General features: G+C 49.2%; 1 protein-coding gene across 1 annotated transcript in view; it reads left to right on the top strand.

Moving 5' to 3' along the window:
* Window positions 1-16,018, top strand: part of ank2b (ankyrin 2b, neuronal) — a 74,971-nt gene that overhangs the window by 18,588 nt on the left and 40,365 nt on the right. Inside the window, exons 3-14 of the mRNA XM_047048822.1 lie at window positions 5,614-5,712; window positions 7,474-7,572; window positions 7,812-7,910; window positions 8,103-8,288; window positions 10,119-10,142; window positions 11,141-11,149; window positions 11,834-11,932; window positions 13,054-13,152; window positions 14,603-14,701; window positions 15,023-15,220; window positions 15,359-15,457; window positions 15,779-15,877. Of these exons, the coding sequence (XP_046904778.1) occupies window positions 5,614-5,712; window positions 7,474-7,572; window positions 7,812-7,910; window positions 8,103-8,288; window positions 10,119-10,142; window positions 11,141-11,149; window positions 11,834-11,932; window positions 13,054-13,152; window positions 14,603-14,701; window positions 15,023-15,220; window positions 15,359-15,457; window positions 15,779-15,877 (1,209 nt within the window). The remainder of the gene's footprint in view (window positions 1-5,613; window positions 5,713-7,473; window positions 7,573-7,811; window positions 7,911-8,102; window positions 8,289-10,118; window positions 10,143-11,140; window positions 11,150-11,833; window positions 11,933-13,053; window positions 13,153-14,602; window positions 14,702-15,022; window positions 15,221-15,358; window positions 15,458-15,778; window positions 15,878-16,018) is intronic.

The following is a 16,018-nucleotide window of genomic DNA, read 5'->3' as shown; positions in this document are numbered from 1 at the left end:
CGACTGAATCCTCCTCCTCTCCGAGGAAACTGTCGGTCCGCGAGTTACGAGTCTCCATCACTCAGTGTTCATTACCCAGAAGACATTTAGAAAAGCCAGTGGTTTTACATAACACCGCTGACAATAGCTCTCACAGGGCACCAAAGTGACAGGGTGCTGCCTTCCATAAAGATCACCAGGCACAAAATAAGAAGCGCAATCATATTATACAACTTTTGTATTTCCGACAAGGCCTAGCCTAAGACGAGCTCTTCTTCTTTCACTCTGGTCTAACCTGTGAGTTAGCCGGTGCGGATGCTGCAAGGATAAATATTGACGCTGGTCCAACAGATTGATAGCTTGAGATTCCATCATTCTAAATCACTCTTACTGGAGCTGATGGTGAATCAGCTCCAGTTAGAGTGAAATAGAAGGAACCCTATATTAAGGTAGTCTAGTCAAGAACGAGTTCAAAGATGCCGGGAAGTGTGTGTGTGTTTTTGAAATGGAGGTTGTGATTTGTAGGCCACCATTTTGAAAGCCAGTGCCCTGATATCCCACATACAAAAGCAGGCCAGTGCTGACTCAGGTACTACACCTCCCATGGTTCCCTGGGTCACCTGTACACCGACACATTAATTAGTGGGACCTGTGGCAGGAGAAGGATCAGTGAACAGTCATTAGTGATTCCCTCTTCTCTCTCTCTCTCTCTCTCTCTCTCTCTCTCTCTCTCTCTCTCTCTCTCTCTCTCTCTCTCTCTCTCCCTTTCTCTCTCTCTCCCTCTCTCTCTCTCCCTTTCTCTCTCTCTCTCTCTCTCTCTCTCTCTCTCTCTCTCTCTCTCTCTCTCTCTCTCTCTCTCTCTCTCTCTCCCCCCACACACCTCTTAAAGCTCCCTGTGTGGAATGCCATTTAACAGAGACAAACAAAATGATGCTTTAGCTCACAGGTGGACGACCATGTGTACATACAGCAGATATGCATGAATGCGTGAATGCATCTGGATCTGTGGCCCAACCAGAATCTCCCGGTTCTCCTCTCTCCCTGTCTTCTCCATTCCTTCATTTGAGACTTTGTGACTTGTTTACACTGCATGGTGAGAGTCCAAGTCTTTATTTAGTAGCTGGCTATTATCTTGTGCCCATAAGCCATTAACGTTCCACACTACATGAAGGGCAAAGGGGAATGTGTGTGTGTGTGTGTGAGGGGGATCAGTGAAAGCAGATATAGTGTGAAATGACCCGTCCAGCAGATGGTGTGTGGTCAACCTGATAAGCAACAACAACAGTCACATGAACTTCAGTGGTGTGTGAGGGCTGTGAGGCATCTTTCCTACACACACAAATACACAAAACTCTCTTTCACATACACACACACTACTCACCAGCCACAAGGTCTGCCACACAATATGCCCTCTGGCAGAGTATCAAAGGACTGGAGGTAGTCATAGAACCTTTTCCAGAATCATCCAACGTTAAACTTGCTTTCGCAGAGATTCATGGAGACAGTTGATGCTCGTTTGGCTTTATCCATCTCATCTCTCCCTTCTTCTTTATCTCCCTCCCTTCCTCTCTATCTCCCTATGTCCCTCCCTATCTCCCACTCCCTCTCTATGTCCCCCCTTCCATACTGAGTGGAATCCATCTGCTTTGATCTGAGTTCACAGGCTGTGCTTCATGTCTGTCAGTGCCTTTGTCATAAATGCTAGGTATTTTGGTGCCTCATTTTGCCTTGCCGATTGTACAGTACTTTGACTAACACTGGTTGTTTTTAAATAGAAATACATTAGATTTGATTTGCTCCGCTTAATTTCCCAAGACAGATGGCAGAGTTGTATGTCAGTCATTTGTCTTTGGCAGTCTGAAGCGGACTACAAGCTACACCCATTCACTGTCTCCTATCTGTTCTCTCAAATACCATGATATGATATCTGCGGTCCTGGTACCTCTCTCCTTTCATGTCCGGTCCCCTCCCCCTTTCATTCCTCCACCCCTCCATCCTTCCACCCATATGGTGAGTCCTGCTGCACCTTCCAGAAACTGTCATGGTAAAACCCTGACCTTCAGACACTGACAGGCACCTAGATGGATGGGAGACTGGGTCTAGGTGTGCACAGTGTAGTGCGTGTGTTGGGGGGGGGGTGTGGGTGGAGGATTGCAGGTGTGTGTCTGTAGATGAGATATATTCACAAACAGTTGGAATTAATTAATGCTTTTAGTTAATCTGCTAATAGGGTGTAAGTATGCTATTAGCTCTGATATTGATAGCGTGTTTGATTTCTGTTATGGAACACAGACAATATATCTATTTCAGTTGTCTTAGCAACCCACCATTTTAGTGCTGCTATGCCCAGAAATAGCTTTGCCGCAAATAACTTCTGTAAAGAAATACTGTTTCTGAGCCCGTGTCTTGTGGGAGCCACGTGAAGCAATTTGTGTCCGTTTTTCAGAATTATTCTTATATTCTTTCAGAGAAATACTATAGACAGGTCTTTATCAAACTGCACCAAAACAGGTGAGTCCTTGTAAAGGAGACACTGTTGCTGAAAGCATGGTCTCCAGCTGCTGAAGGGGGACAGGTACTGTGTAGATCATGTCTAGTGTTGTCATGTAGGCCTGAGTCTATCTGTCATGGCCTCCTTGTGACCATGAGCTGCCTGTGTGACCGGCCGACGGAACACACAGCACACACCTAAGGTAGTCAGGGCAACCAAGGTTTCTCTCCATTGTGCCGACCTGTGACACAGCTAGTCTGTCACTGTCTGGACTAGGGGAAGGGAGGGGGGAGGGGGGGTCTGGGGCTCATACAGTAGTCTCTCCTGTGTCACAAACCCATATAAGCCATTCTTCATAGTCCCCAGCCCAAACACATGTCGCCTTAACATGTCTCGTGGGCAATTGAAGAGGTCACCTCCATGATGCCACCGTGGGGTCCTCACTCTTAACTGTCATCCATCGACCGCAGCGACGTGAACACTGCAGGTCCCCTAAACACCGGGACAGATTACACCAAGACCTGAACACCCACAGGTGGGGCACTGTGACCTCGTTGTTCAAGATGGATGGCTCGTCGTCCAATGCTCTGGCACTGTATTGATGGGTCGGGACAGGAGCCATCGTTGTGGGAAAACCTTTCTTACACTCGGAATGTGCAAGTTGGGAGCCCTTCTCTAATTTCATGGCACATGTTCACACATGGACAAACAGCACTAATAGCACACCGGTATTCCTTTGTGAACCATAAATGTCAAAATGTCTAAGTATTACTGTACTTCAGTTTTGACCCCAATATGATTCCATAGTCCTTATTTGCACTTTCTTCTCAACGGGGCAGCCCTCCTAAACGAGTTTCTCCTGTGAACTTTCCAGCTAGCTTCCCCAGACAGCAGGCGTCTAATATATCTCTGAAAGGACTAATCACACCAGCCGTTATTACATTCACACCCTCCATTAGAATTCCTAATATGCATCTTGATGGGTTTCTCCTCCCTGTACTGGCCGGGCTGCCCCATGGTGATGTCTGCAGGCTAGGAAGTAGATGAATGGCTGCTTGCATCTACAGCGCGTGAGAAGGATGAGGGCGGTGAACAACGTGATTAATCGAATGTTCTGTGATTCAACGTTTTCATAAGGGATGGCGTCTGGGGAGTTGACCTCAAAGTTAGGATTTAGACCTGTGAAGGGGCGGGTGTGCGTGTCAGTGTGTGGGGGGTTGAGGCGTGGCGGGCTGTGCCTGTTAAAATACAGATCTTTCCTTGGATCTAACTGTCAAAAATATGGTGAGAACTAAGTACTTCTGATCCTTGATTTTGTTCTGTCCCTTCAGACTGCTATGATGACTAAATGCGTGTCACATTGTTTCACAGCGTCCGGGAAACAAATGTAAAAGTTCAAGGCAGCCTGTAGGCATGGAGACAAGCAGGTGTGCACCTTCTGCATCTAATGCACCATATCCTCTCTCTTCAAAGGAGTGCAGATTTTGGTGTTTCGCTAAACAGATGCTGCTGTTTGTTCCAGTTTGTTTTCATGCGACAGAACCCTGCAGGGCATTCTAAACTAAATGCAGCGTGCCATTCCTCTCTCCAAAAGAAATGCACGATGTGACAATGTTTCAGTGACATAACGAATGGCAATAACATTCTCTTTGGAGTTTTGTGTATGATACGCAGGCTGAATGGACTGAACAGGCACAGAGGAAATCATCTATCGACTCACTGGTCCCATTTTTCAAACGTAGACAAGCGCTGCCCCCAGTGAAAGATATATGAAATCACTGCTGGGTCAATGGAGATCTCCCTCGGGCTACAGAGGGGTGGGGGATAGTGTAACACTGCTGACTCTAAATCACCACTCCATTCCAGTACCAAGTGAGCAAAGAGGTACGAAGAGATGGTTTTCAGTGGGCCTGGTTTTTGGATTTACAGTAGGCCTACGTAGTTGTTGGGTGTATTGGTGTTTACCTAAGGACTTAGGTGGGACTCACCTAAGGACTTCTCCTTACGTAGATTCTGTACACTGATTGTTGAATCTTACCGTGTTTTGTGGTTCGTCTGTTTTTGTCTATCCATCCTTCGCTTTACATTGGTCCTTCCTTGTTAGCGAACCCTTTCCCCACAGTCCTATCTAGCTACACTGTCCCCTTCATTTTCAATAGGCTGTCACTCTTGTCCACTCTGTCAATCAACTCATGAAACCCCTCCCCTATTCTTCCTGCCAGCCCACCAGCATGTGACTTGTTAAGAGCCAGATATAGATATTAACAGAGCCATTAGAGTGATTTAACATCTCCTCAGAGGGTCACACATGGAAGAGATTACACTAACAACTTGAAACCATGAATATAAATGGTTGGATGACATTAGCACAGAAAACTAAACGATTATCTCACCCCAAAGTTGAAAGTCGTTTTCCATCCTAAAAATCCATGTTTGAAGCATGATGTGCAAGTGGGATTGATAATATATTGCAACACCTTGTTTGGTAACCTTGCACCCCCCCCCCCCTTCCTGTCTTGTTGTGGTATTTTGGAATTAACTGGCAAACGTCTGGATTCCTTAATCCCTGAGGAAATCCCTCTAGAGTGATATTACAATGTAATCTTCATTTCTGCCATACAGCAAATACCATCTATTTATCGCTACAGTGCGTGGACTAAGCTGAAATCTTATTACAGAAGGTTAGGGTTAGCACTTGAGAGGTCATTGAGTTCTGACGGAAAATTCAAGCAAAATCTAGAATAATGTCCTATATCTTTTAACAGTGGTTTGAACTAGGGCATTGAAGAAGCAACAAACCATTGCACCAAACACGTACGCAAGCACACTCACAGTCACTTTATTAATATCACTTCGTCCATGCCTGGCCCAGCTCCATAACAGCATGACATGGCACAATCCTGACTTTCAGAAGTGGCTTTCATATTTTGGTTTGTCCCTCCTTCGTGTGTGTGAAAGAGTACCAGCCAAAAGAGAAGACCGGAGCACGACAGTATAAATTATGGACCCGGAGGTAGCGAGCCCCCTTTTTTCCAGCCCAGTCCGTTTATTTTCCAAGTCCTCCATTTTGTGGACGAACAGTCGGGAGTTTTGAGTTGTGATGCTGACCTTTGCCTTTTTGTCCCTCTTCTCTTCCTGTCCAGAATGGGCTCAACGCTTTGCACCTGGCTGCTAAGGAGGGCCATGTGGAGCTGGTTCAGGAGTTGCTGGAGAGAGGCTCCGCCGTAGACTCTGCTACCAAGGTGGGTAACAGTAACGTGAACGTATCTAACGATGTTCCCTGGGGCAGCAGTTCCCCAGTTCCATACTGTAGCACACATTAACCCCCATATTATCTTTGGGCCAGTTGTTGTTTTTAATTGAACAAGGCTTCAAAAACAAAATCAAGGCCGTAGCCATGGAGTCAACATTGGGGGGGGGGGCATTTTGACCAAATTTGAATGGAACCACATGAACCTATCCTAGCATGACATGCTGTAACTTAGCATGTTAACATCCCCTTGGCCAACCTACTGTAGCTCCTAGGCTAATTGGGGGTGAAATGTTGCTCTAGGACTATGCGAGATCACTGGTAGACTTTGATGACCAAACATTTGACAGTAGACACAAAGTCAGCCTCTAGCCTCAAGCTGCTATAATGCTAACATGACTAACAGTAGTGTCTTACTTACATTTACATGTATTAATTTAGCAGACGCTTTTATCCAAAGCGACTTCCAAGAGACAGCTGCATAGTACATAGGTCACTACGATAACAACGAGATAGCCCCAAACATTGCGGGTAGCCAAAACATACAGCGTGCCAAAGGCAAGAACCACAAGAGCAACAAGTCTCAATACTTATTTAATCATTGGTCTGTAAATACTGCCAATTCATCAGCATAGTCGCTTCTGGTATTGTGTTTTTATCGACTGGTGTCACATGCAGGGTGAACAGGGTTAGAGGCCTAACATAGCTTCTATCTACAACTCTTGACCTATTGAAGCCTGGCCATTAACCTTTCCTCGGTGAGTCCGCACTGCTACTATCATATCCCTGGGCAGACTGCCAGGTTACTACCCCACAACCACTGTAACCCTACACCTGCTGCTAGCTACATCTCACTGGGCTGTTCACTTGGACCTCATGGAGCACTTCAGGACATGCTGGAAGGGAAAGTGATTAAGAGTAGTTTCAGCAAACCTTGGTCGCAAGTCTTGGTTGCAACTTGTAAACATGTCCCAGTCATTTCAACCCCTGCAACTTGAGAAGGTCTATTTCATTTCATAAATGGCATGTTTAGGGTTTGTGTGTCTCTTTGAAGTCTGAGTAAGCGCTGGATGTGTGGATGATGTTTAGCTTGTGTGTTAATCGCTAAAACGGGGCCTTTGTGTCCGTTCATTCCTTTCTAGGAAATGCTCTTTAATTATGAGTATTTTATGAGTATATCAAAACTTGGATGATAGAGTTGATTGAGATTGTTAGAAATGTTCAAATGCAACAGGAGACATTCTGAAACCTATCTGAAAGGCTATCCCCCCATAAAACCAGTACTTTACGCTTAAGCAAGAGTCACTTAACATAATGGGTTCATCATCATGCTCTAATTAGAAGGATTCTGGCAGTGGATCCAATCTCCCTGGGGTATTAGCGATAACTTTCCATTATCTTTGAGTCAGGGCGGCATTCGGAGTGCCAGTCTGGAAAGACCCCTCAGTTTTAGACAGTGATCTCCTCCTCCAGAGCCCTGGCTGTCTGGAGATATGCCTGTCTGGGGTGGTAGCTTCTCAAATGGGGAATGCTAAACGGCATTAATGAGGAGGTCGTAGAGGGAGGATGAATACAGCAGGGGCGTAGAGGGTAATGAATGCCACCGCTCCGACGAGGCGATGGGTTTTGGTAATGAGAAGTGTTGAATGCCATTGTGAGAATCAGCTATGAAGAACTCCCTTCTTGCTGTGTGTGTTTTGTGTAACATGTGGCCGTAACAGCGTGTGTTTGTGTGTGTTCCCAACCCCTCCAGAAAGGAAACACAGCCCTTCACATCGCCTCACTGGCGGGGCAGGGCGAGGTGGTGAAGATCCTGGTTAAGCGAGGGGCTGACATCAACTCCCAGTCTCAGGTACGAACCCCAACACACCTGTTTCGCGCCCTACCTTTTATGTCTGTGCTGCCCTTCAAACTGGACTGGATGAAGCAGCACACTTAGCTGTGTTGTTAGCCTCGTGCTAACATGGCCTGTCAAACCACACGGGGCTGGGTAGCGTGTGTGGAGGTGTTAGCGCTAGCTGACATGGCCGTTAGCATGTGTGGAGGTGTTAGCGCTAGCTGACATGGACGTTGGCGGTTCTCTGTCGGCAGAATGGCTTCACGCCGCTGTACATGGCGGCCCAGGAGAACCACATGGACGTGGTCCGCTACCTGCTGGAGAACGGAGCCAACCAGAGCACTGCCACGGAGGTAGGGACCGACCGCGAGCGCGTGTGTGTGTCGTGTGTGTGTGAATGACAGAGTACGTGTGTATGAATGAGCGCGTGTGTATATAAAAGAGACGGTGTGTGTGTGTGTGGATGAGAGAGCCCGCCAGTGCCAATGTTCATCCCCCTGCTATCATATATCCTCCCCCCCCCTTCTTCTTCTTCCCCCGCCCAGGACGGCTTCACCCCCCTGGCCATCGCCCTCCAGCAGGGCCACAACCAGGTGGTGTCCATCCTGCTGGAGCACGACACCAAGGGCAAGGTGCGCCTGCCGGCACTGCACATCGCCGCGCGCAAGGACGACACCAAGTCTGCCGCGCTGCTGCTGCAGAACGACCACAACGCCGACGTGCAGTCCAAGGTACGGGTCCCCCCGCCCCCGGCCGGAGGCCAGAGCCCTCCCCGCGTCCTGTGGCCCCTGGTGGTCTGCATGCCCTATCTGCTGTGGTGCCCTGGTGTGTTGTCAGTCGGTAGAGCCTTGCTGCTATACCACCCTAGGAAATACAAGAGCGAGTGCCGTACTTTGAGATGACGTCTAGGAAACGCATATCACTCGGCGTACCGCGTATTGAGGTGTTGAGAATGTGGGGAGTGAGTAGATTTGAGTGCAAAGCACAGTAAGGATAAATGGATGTGGGTGTATAGCACTGTCTCACGGAGCCACTGTTGCCTGTGACTTGATGTGACTCTGTTGTGCTCTGTTGTAGATGTGTGTCTGTCTGTGTATCTCTCTCTCTGTGTCTCTCTCTGTCTGTCACTCCCTTTCAGTGTCTGTGTGACTGCCACCTGTCTCCTGGCCTCTCCACTAACTGGGTCTCTCGTTCTGTCTCTCTGTGTTATCTGCCCCTCCCGCATGCCCCCCCCCTGTTTGCCTCTCTGTCTCCCCCTGGTGTTTAAGCGTAGTTCCAGTGTCCAGTGCATGGAGGGTGCTGTCGTCAGGTTGGATGGGGGGGTTGATATGGAGGGTCTGCATGTACCCTGGGGGGGTCCTGGCTCCGCTCGGGCGTCCTGGCGCCCTGTGGCTCCTTCTCTCCGTGGCCCCCCCGCCGCCCTGGAGGGCTTTAGCCAGGGGGGAGGCTGGAGGTGGCCTCCCTGGACGCTCTCCTCCAGGGCTGAGTAGGCGGGGCCACGAGGAGGGAGGAAGCCAGGGGGTCCGAGGACGCCGCTCTGAGGTTCAGTCTAGTCGTCTGGGAGGGGTGGGGGTGGGCTGGGAGGTGGGCTGGGGTGGCGGGTGTGGGTGGGGGTGGGCAGCGGTAGAGTTGTTGGGGGCGTGGCTAGAGTGAGAGACGTGGTAGGATCCCCAGAACACACTCCCCCGTGGAGAAGCTTCTGTCCAAAACAGGTTCACATGTATGCAGCCTGTCCTGTAGCACACCACAGCCAGTCCACCTGCACTGTCAGTGTTGAGATGAAGCTTGTTGTTTCCATACAATGTGCCTGTGTTATATAATGGGGTATACTTTATGGTGCCCATGTTATATAATAGGGGATGCTGTATAGTGCCAATGTTATACACTAGGTTCTACTGTATGGTACCTATGTTGTATAATAAGGGATACTGTAAGCTGGCATAAAATGCTGTTTCTGGTTCAGATGTGTCAATGCAGCGCTCCTTACCATGACTCATACAGACCCTCTCACAGGAGGGTGGTCAGAGTCTTCAACACACACACACACACACACAAGCGCACTCTGACGGCACTTGAGCACCCTGGCACGCGTGTTCTTCCCAGATACCTCGGCTCTGCAGTCCTCTGACGATGACCTGAACTAGTCTGGACATGAAAAACCATCCTATCCGGCTCCCTGTAACCTACCCAGACTAGTATACACTCTACTGTAGTCCACAGGGTATGAAAACAGAGAGAGGGCAGCTGTGAAAATGGCCCCGCGTGTCCCCTCTTCACCCTGCCACAGCCGTGTGTCAGTCACAGTAAACCTCCCTAGTACATAAGTACTATGTCCAGGTGCACTTTCGACTGTGTAGAGTACTGCATTATCACGCTCCACACAAAGGATCCAGAGAGGTAGAAAAAAAGCCCCCGTATTAAGCAGAATGGTGCCATTCTAGCCACGCCGCCAACAGGGGGAGGGGGGTAGATATGTGGGCACAGACGCCGTGAGATCTGTGTTGCTGTGTGTTCTGAAGTAACTGAGTGTTTCCCTTCCGCGTGCGTCCCCGCTGCTTCAGATGATGGTCAATAGGACGACCGAGGTATATGCTCCCCCCCCCCGGTCCTCACCACACCTTCACACCCCTCTGCTGCTCTCATCCCTCTCCTCATCCGTCCTCCTCCGCTCAGTCTTTCCTCCTTCCCTCCACCTGCACTGCATCCTGGGAATCCTCACTTTTCTTTGCCAGTGTATTTTTTTCTTTTTCTTTTTTTGTTGTGTTTTTTTTTTTCATTATTTCTTTCGTTTTGACGCTGTTCCTCCTTTAAGCATGCGCGGCTGACCGGAATGGCCCAGGCGTCGTTCAGTTCGTTAGTTCATCCTACACTCTGCCAACTGTCTCTGCCACTCCTGATTTCAGCATTGTTTCGTTTTTGTTCCGTTTGGGCTGTGAATGGGCTGTCTGTATTCTTCTCCTTCCAGGGAGTTTGATTGGTATCCTGAGCTCACAAGTGTGTTTCCAAGTTTCTTTTTGAAATGTTTACTATTATTCTTTTTTCACCATGACATTTCTGATCTGACCCATACTGAATTCTTTACTGTACATGTAAAATTTACAATTGTAACATAGGATGTCTGTCTGTATAGACACAGATTCCAACGTGAATGTTTATCTGTCTTTATACATACAGGGATCAAAATATTGAATGCAAACTGGTGTTATGTGCTCTGTGCTGCATGCTATAGGTTAAACATTTAAAAACACAAAAACCTTGATATTATCTTTATGCTTTACAAGAGCTGGAAATTCTTAGCTCGCACCTTGCGGCGAATGAATGTTGAAGTAACATGCAATACAAGCATGCTTTGGACTGTAGACAGCAATATAATGGAATGAAATGACGTCGATAAAACGATCCAGCTGCTTTGCTGACAGTTTGCTTTGTGGAAAGGAAAATAGGCATGACGCCTCCAGCCTGCTTTGAGTTGCTCCATCATTCCTCTTGAGCTTTGAATGTGTATTTGTCATCATGTAGCCACTGTACCCCTCACACTTTTGTCAAATAATGTTTTCACATTAAATCGGACCGTGACTTTCAGAACGGAAAGGTAAGGCAAGAATTTCACGTACTCCCACACTGATCTGCAAATCTCTCTGATTTCTCATACTTCCTTACACTATAACTGAAGTACAGTCGACATAGTGCACTTTGATGTTGATAAACAATGTGTTATAGTGATATATACATTATATATGATTTATGATGTCTTTTCTTCCGTGTCATGTACATTTATTGTATAGTTAATGCATAGCGTATCTATTTTTCGTAAATATTTTCAACATTAATATTAAATAATCTGTGCCTTCATTGTCTTCATTTTTATATTTTGTTTTTTATATTTTTGTAAATGCAGTAAATTACTTATTGGGACAGTGGGTTAATCTTGCACGGGGTGTATCTGTTTGTGTGTGTTTAAGTATCAGTGTCTGTCAAGGTAACGTTTTTTTCTGGAATTGAACTTCAAATGTTCATTCTTGGTTTTTGTTCTTCTTGAGTTTTGGAAATGTTTTCAGTTTTGTCTCCTCTTGGTTGACCTGTGTCGGGATGCTTAACGCGACTGCTGCATGCTGGGGTTGTGCAGAAAAGGTCAAAGATGAAGGGGCATGGTTGGAGTTGGGGTTTGACCTCTCCGTCTCCTTTTCTCTGTCTCCATCTCTCTTTCTCTCCTTCTCTCTTCCTCTCCTCCTCTCTATCCCTCCTGCCTGCTCTCCCTCTCTCTCCCCCCCAATAGAGTGGCTTCACACCTCTGCACATCGCTGCCCACTATGGAAACGTGAACGTGGCCACTCTTCTGCTGAACCGGGGGGCAGCGGTGGACTTCACAGCCAGGGTAGGAACCCCCGCCCGCCCCCCCAGTCCTGACCAGAACTGCTTTTGCCGTGTGGCTGTCAGCCATGACTCCGCGCACGCTGTTCACACCGACCAGTCTTAGGTCACAGCTCGACCGCACGCTCACTCTGACGTGAACATTGGCACACGCCTGAACCCAAAGAACACTTGACAGACACACACCTCCGCAAGACCTTTTAGACTCTGTCGTCAGCACTTTAACTGCTCTCTCAAACAATGTAGCTTCTTGACTCCGGTTGCCCCCCTCCCCTCAGCTCTTTCTCTCCAGCTCTCCTGTGTGGGCGGGCTCCCCACCCACTCCAGCGGAGAACCTCACGCACTGAGAGAGAGAGTGTGTGTGTGTGTGTGTGTGTGTGTGTGTGGGGGGGGGGGGGGTGGAGGGAGGGAGGGAAGGAAGGAAGGAAGGAAGGAAGGAAGGAAGGAAGGGAGGGAGGGAGGGAGGGAGGGAGGGGAGGGGGCCTCTGCTCCAACGTTGTCTTTCAGCACTTTTCCTTTCACTCGTATACACAGGATTTCCAAGGAAGAGGGACAATGGTTTGGCTCCAACTGAAAGACTAGTTGAAGGTCATCAACTCAAGTCGCTCTCCTCAGGCTCTTAAGGCTGTGTACGAGCACGACTCTGATATCCGCAGACTCAGCAGTGCCAGCACAGCTAGAAACCTTTCCCCTGTAGTCGCAGAAACGGAAAAGATTAGATTTTTTTCTTCTTCTTCTCCAATTTTCGACTCCCTTTCTCAGACTTAGTGTTTGTTTATGACACAGTCATCATCTCCCTTGTTTCCCATGGTGCCTCAGGCTGAGACCCACAGGCTCAGCCCGTTTAGCTTCCAGGATTTCACACTCACCAGGACGTCGGCTGGGTGCCAGCATGACACTGCAGAAACCAACCCTTAGAAAAGATCTAGAGCGCTGTGTCAGCACGGATGTATTATGACGAGGCACTCATGTGTTCCGCCCCAACACACCCTGACAGAAACGCACACTGTCGGTTCGAATGTTCCGTGTTTGCCGTGAAGGGGAATGTGCTGAGCTCGTCTCGTGGGTTGTGCTCCTCGGGAGGAGAACGTCCTGAGCTTGTTCCGTGTGTGGTTCCTCCTCCAGAACGGCATCACACCCCTGCATGTGGCCTCCAAGCGGGGCAACGCCAACATGGTGCGCCTCCTTCTGGACAGGGGCTCCCAGATCGACGCCAAAACCAGAGTGAGTCCCCCGCTCCCTCCCGCCCACACGCGCGCACAAACACACACACACCTTTCTTCCGCACACTCATCAAACACACACATCCCACAACACACACACACACTCTGTGGTAATATGCTAGGCACGTGTGTGGATTGTATGCTCGACCGTGATTTCACAGTGTTCCTGTCAGGACAGAGCATCAAACTCAGCCTTGAGCCTAGTTTTTCTTCTGACATTTCATCTGAAGCAAGTATTGAGTGTGTGTGTGTGCGTTTCCATGCCCTTGTTTGTTAAGGGGGCCTTGGTGAGTGTGTACGTGTCAGAGAGTGTAGAACTCATCCTGTTAGTGTGAGCACCCAGCAGTGGGTTTGTGAGTCTGCAGAAAAACCTTGTGAAAAAGCTTTGTTTGGATGCACTGCCTGGTATCATCTGTGTCCTTGATGGTTTCTCTTTCAATCACCTTGTGCTTTCTTTCACCCCTCCTCTCATCCCCCCTCTCTACCTACTCCCCCACCCACTCACCTCATCTACTCCCCCCATCTCTACCTACCCTCCTAACCCACCTATCCTCTCCATCTCTACCTACCCTCCTAACCCACCTACCCTCTCCATCTCTACCTACCCACCTACCCTCTTTATCTCTACCTACCCTCCTAACCCACCTACCCTCTCCATCTCTACCTACCCCCCTAACCCACTTACCCTCTCCATCTCTACCTACCCTCCTAACCCACCTACCCTCTCCATCTCTACCTACCCTCCTAACCCACCTACCCTCTCCATCTCTACCTACCCTCCTAACCCACCTATCCTCTCCTCAATCGCTTCTCTCCCCTCATCTCTTCAAATACTGATCCGTACCACTTTACCGTTGTCAGAAAAGCTCTGTCACTAAATGAGACTTCTCATCGTTAGACACACTTCCTGTCCGGTCTTGAGTCAGGTGTCGGAGCGCCACACGAGCCCCCTGTATCCGTGCGGCATCTTAGAACAGCAGGTGGCTTTTTAGTTTGTGCCAAGGGTGGCCCTGGGGACAGTAGTCATCCCTGTCCCAAGGCTAAGGTCCTGGTCAGGACAGTGGAGGTGCATCACCCCAGCTGCTGTTCCCTGGCACATCCTGATGATGGATTATCCCCGGCCTGCTGCCTGTAAACAACAACGAGTAAACAACAACAACAAAGGCCAACCAAAGCTCTGCCAAAACAGCAGGCCGTAGTAGCGTGGTTACGCAAGTTGGGTTGGAGGTTTATTTGAGCTTGATGGTAGATGGCCTGTCTGACCTCCTTTTTTATTTTTGGAATGGTGAGGATTTGTTTGAATGCTTGTTTGTGTGTGCGTGCGTGCACATGCATACGATGTGTGCCCAGAAGTGAACAGTGTAGGCGAGGTGGCTTTTGACACACCAAGCGCATATTTCCCCCCCTGATGGTGACGGTGCCGTGTGTGTGCATGTGCGCTTGTTTTGCAGGACGGCCTCACACCCCTGCACTGTGCAGCCCGGAGTGGACATGACCCTGCGGTGGAGCTACTGCTGGAGAGAGGAGCTCCCATGCTGGCCAGGACCAAGGTGGATATACACGCAGACCAACACACACACCTTTTCACATTCAGTCTGAACGTCTGCACACCGAAAGTACATACACATGTACAAAGACTTCCTTTCCAGCTAAACCCCTCCGTCTCTCTGTCTCTGTCTCTGTCTCTGTCTCTGTCTCTGTCTCTGTCTCTGTCTCTGTCTCTGTCTCTGTCTCTGTCTCTGTCTCTGTCTCTGTCTCTGTCTCTGTCTCTGTCTCTGTCTCTGTCTCTGTCTCTGTCTCTCTCTCTCTCTCTCTCTCTCTCTCTCTCTCTCTCTCTCTCTCTCTCTCTCTCTCTCTCTCTCTCTGTGTAGAACGGTCTGTCTCCTCTCCACATGGCAGCGCAGGGGGACCACGTGGAGTGCGTCAAACACCTCCTGCAGCACCAGGCGCCTGTTGATGATGTCACGCTGGACTACCTGACGGCGCTGCACGTGGCGGCCCACTGTGGACACTACCGGGTCACCAAGCTGCTGCTGGACAAGAGAGCCAACCCCAACGCCAGGGCGCTGGTACAGAACACATGCATACACACACACACAGTTTTATCACCACCATTCATGCATAGCATGTCAACATCAACATGTCCCTGTTGGTGTGTCGGATTCCTGCTGTTTGATTGTGTGTCTGTGTGTGTGTGTGTCCTGCAGAACGGCTTCACCCCTCTGCACATAGCGTGTAAGAAGAACAGAGTGAAGGTGATGGAGCTGCTGGTCAAGTATGGAGCTTCTATCCAGGCCATCACAGAGGTAGGCCCCTCCCCAACACGTGGACACACACTGAATAGGACAGACCTGACGAGTGGATTGAAGAACCAAGAGCAGACGTTACAGAAATGCAGATGTTTATTTATTCTCGAATGTCACTAATACCTCTTTCCCTCCCTCCCTCCCTCCCTCCCTCCCTCCCTCCCTCCCTCCCTCCCTCCCTCCCTCCCTCCCTCCCTCCCTCCCTCCCTCCCTCCCTCCCTCTTTCCCTCCCTCCCTCTTTCCCTCCCTCCCTCCATCCCTCCCTCCTTCCCTCTCTCCCTCTCTCCCTCTCTCCCTCCCTCCCTCCCTGCCTCCCTCCAGTCTGGCCTGACTCCCATCCATGTAGCAGCCTTCATGGGTCACCTCAACATCGTCCTGCTGCTGCTGCAGAACGGAGCCTCACCCGACGTCAGCAACATAGTGAGTGGAGACGACCACAGACACCGTGTGTCTGTCTGTGTGCGGGTGTCTGATATCAAGTTTGAAATGATGATATTGAGTGAGTCTGGAGTACACCACCAATAACGCCAACATGACTGTTTTAGAGTCTGACTCCTGCAT

This window comes from Hypomesus transpacificus, chromosome 25 (assembly GCF_021917145.1).
Source record: "Hypomesus transpacificus isolate Combined female chromosome 25, fHypTra1, whole genome shotgun sequence".
NCBI lineage: Eukaryota > Metazoa > Chordata > Actinopteri > Osmeriformes > Osmeridae > Hypomesus > Hypomesus transpacificus.
This window is presented reverse-complemented; position numbering and strand designations above follow the sequence as displayed.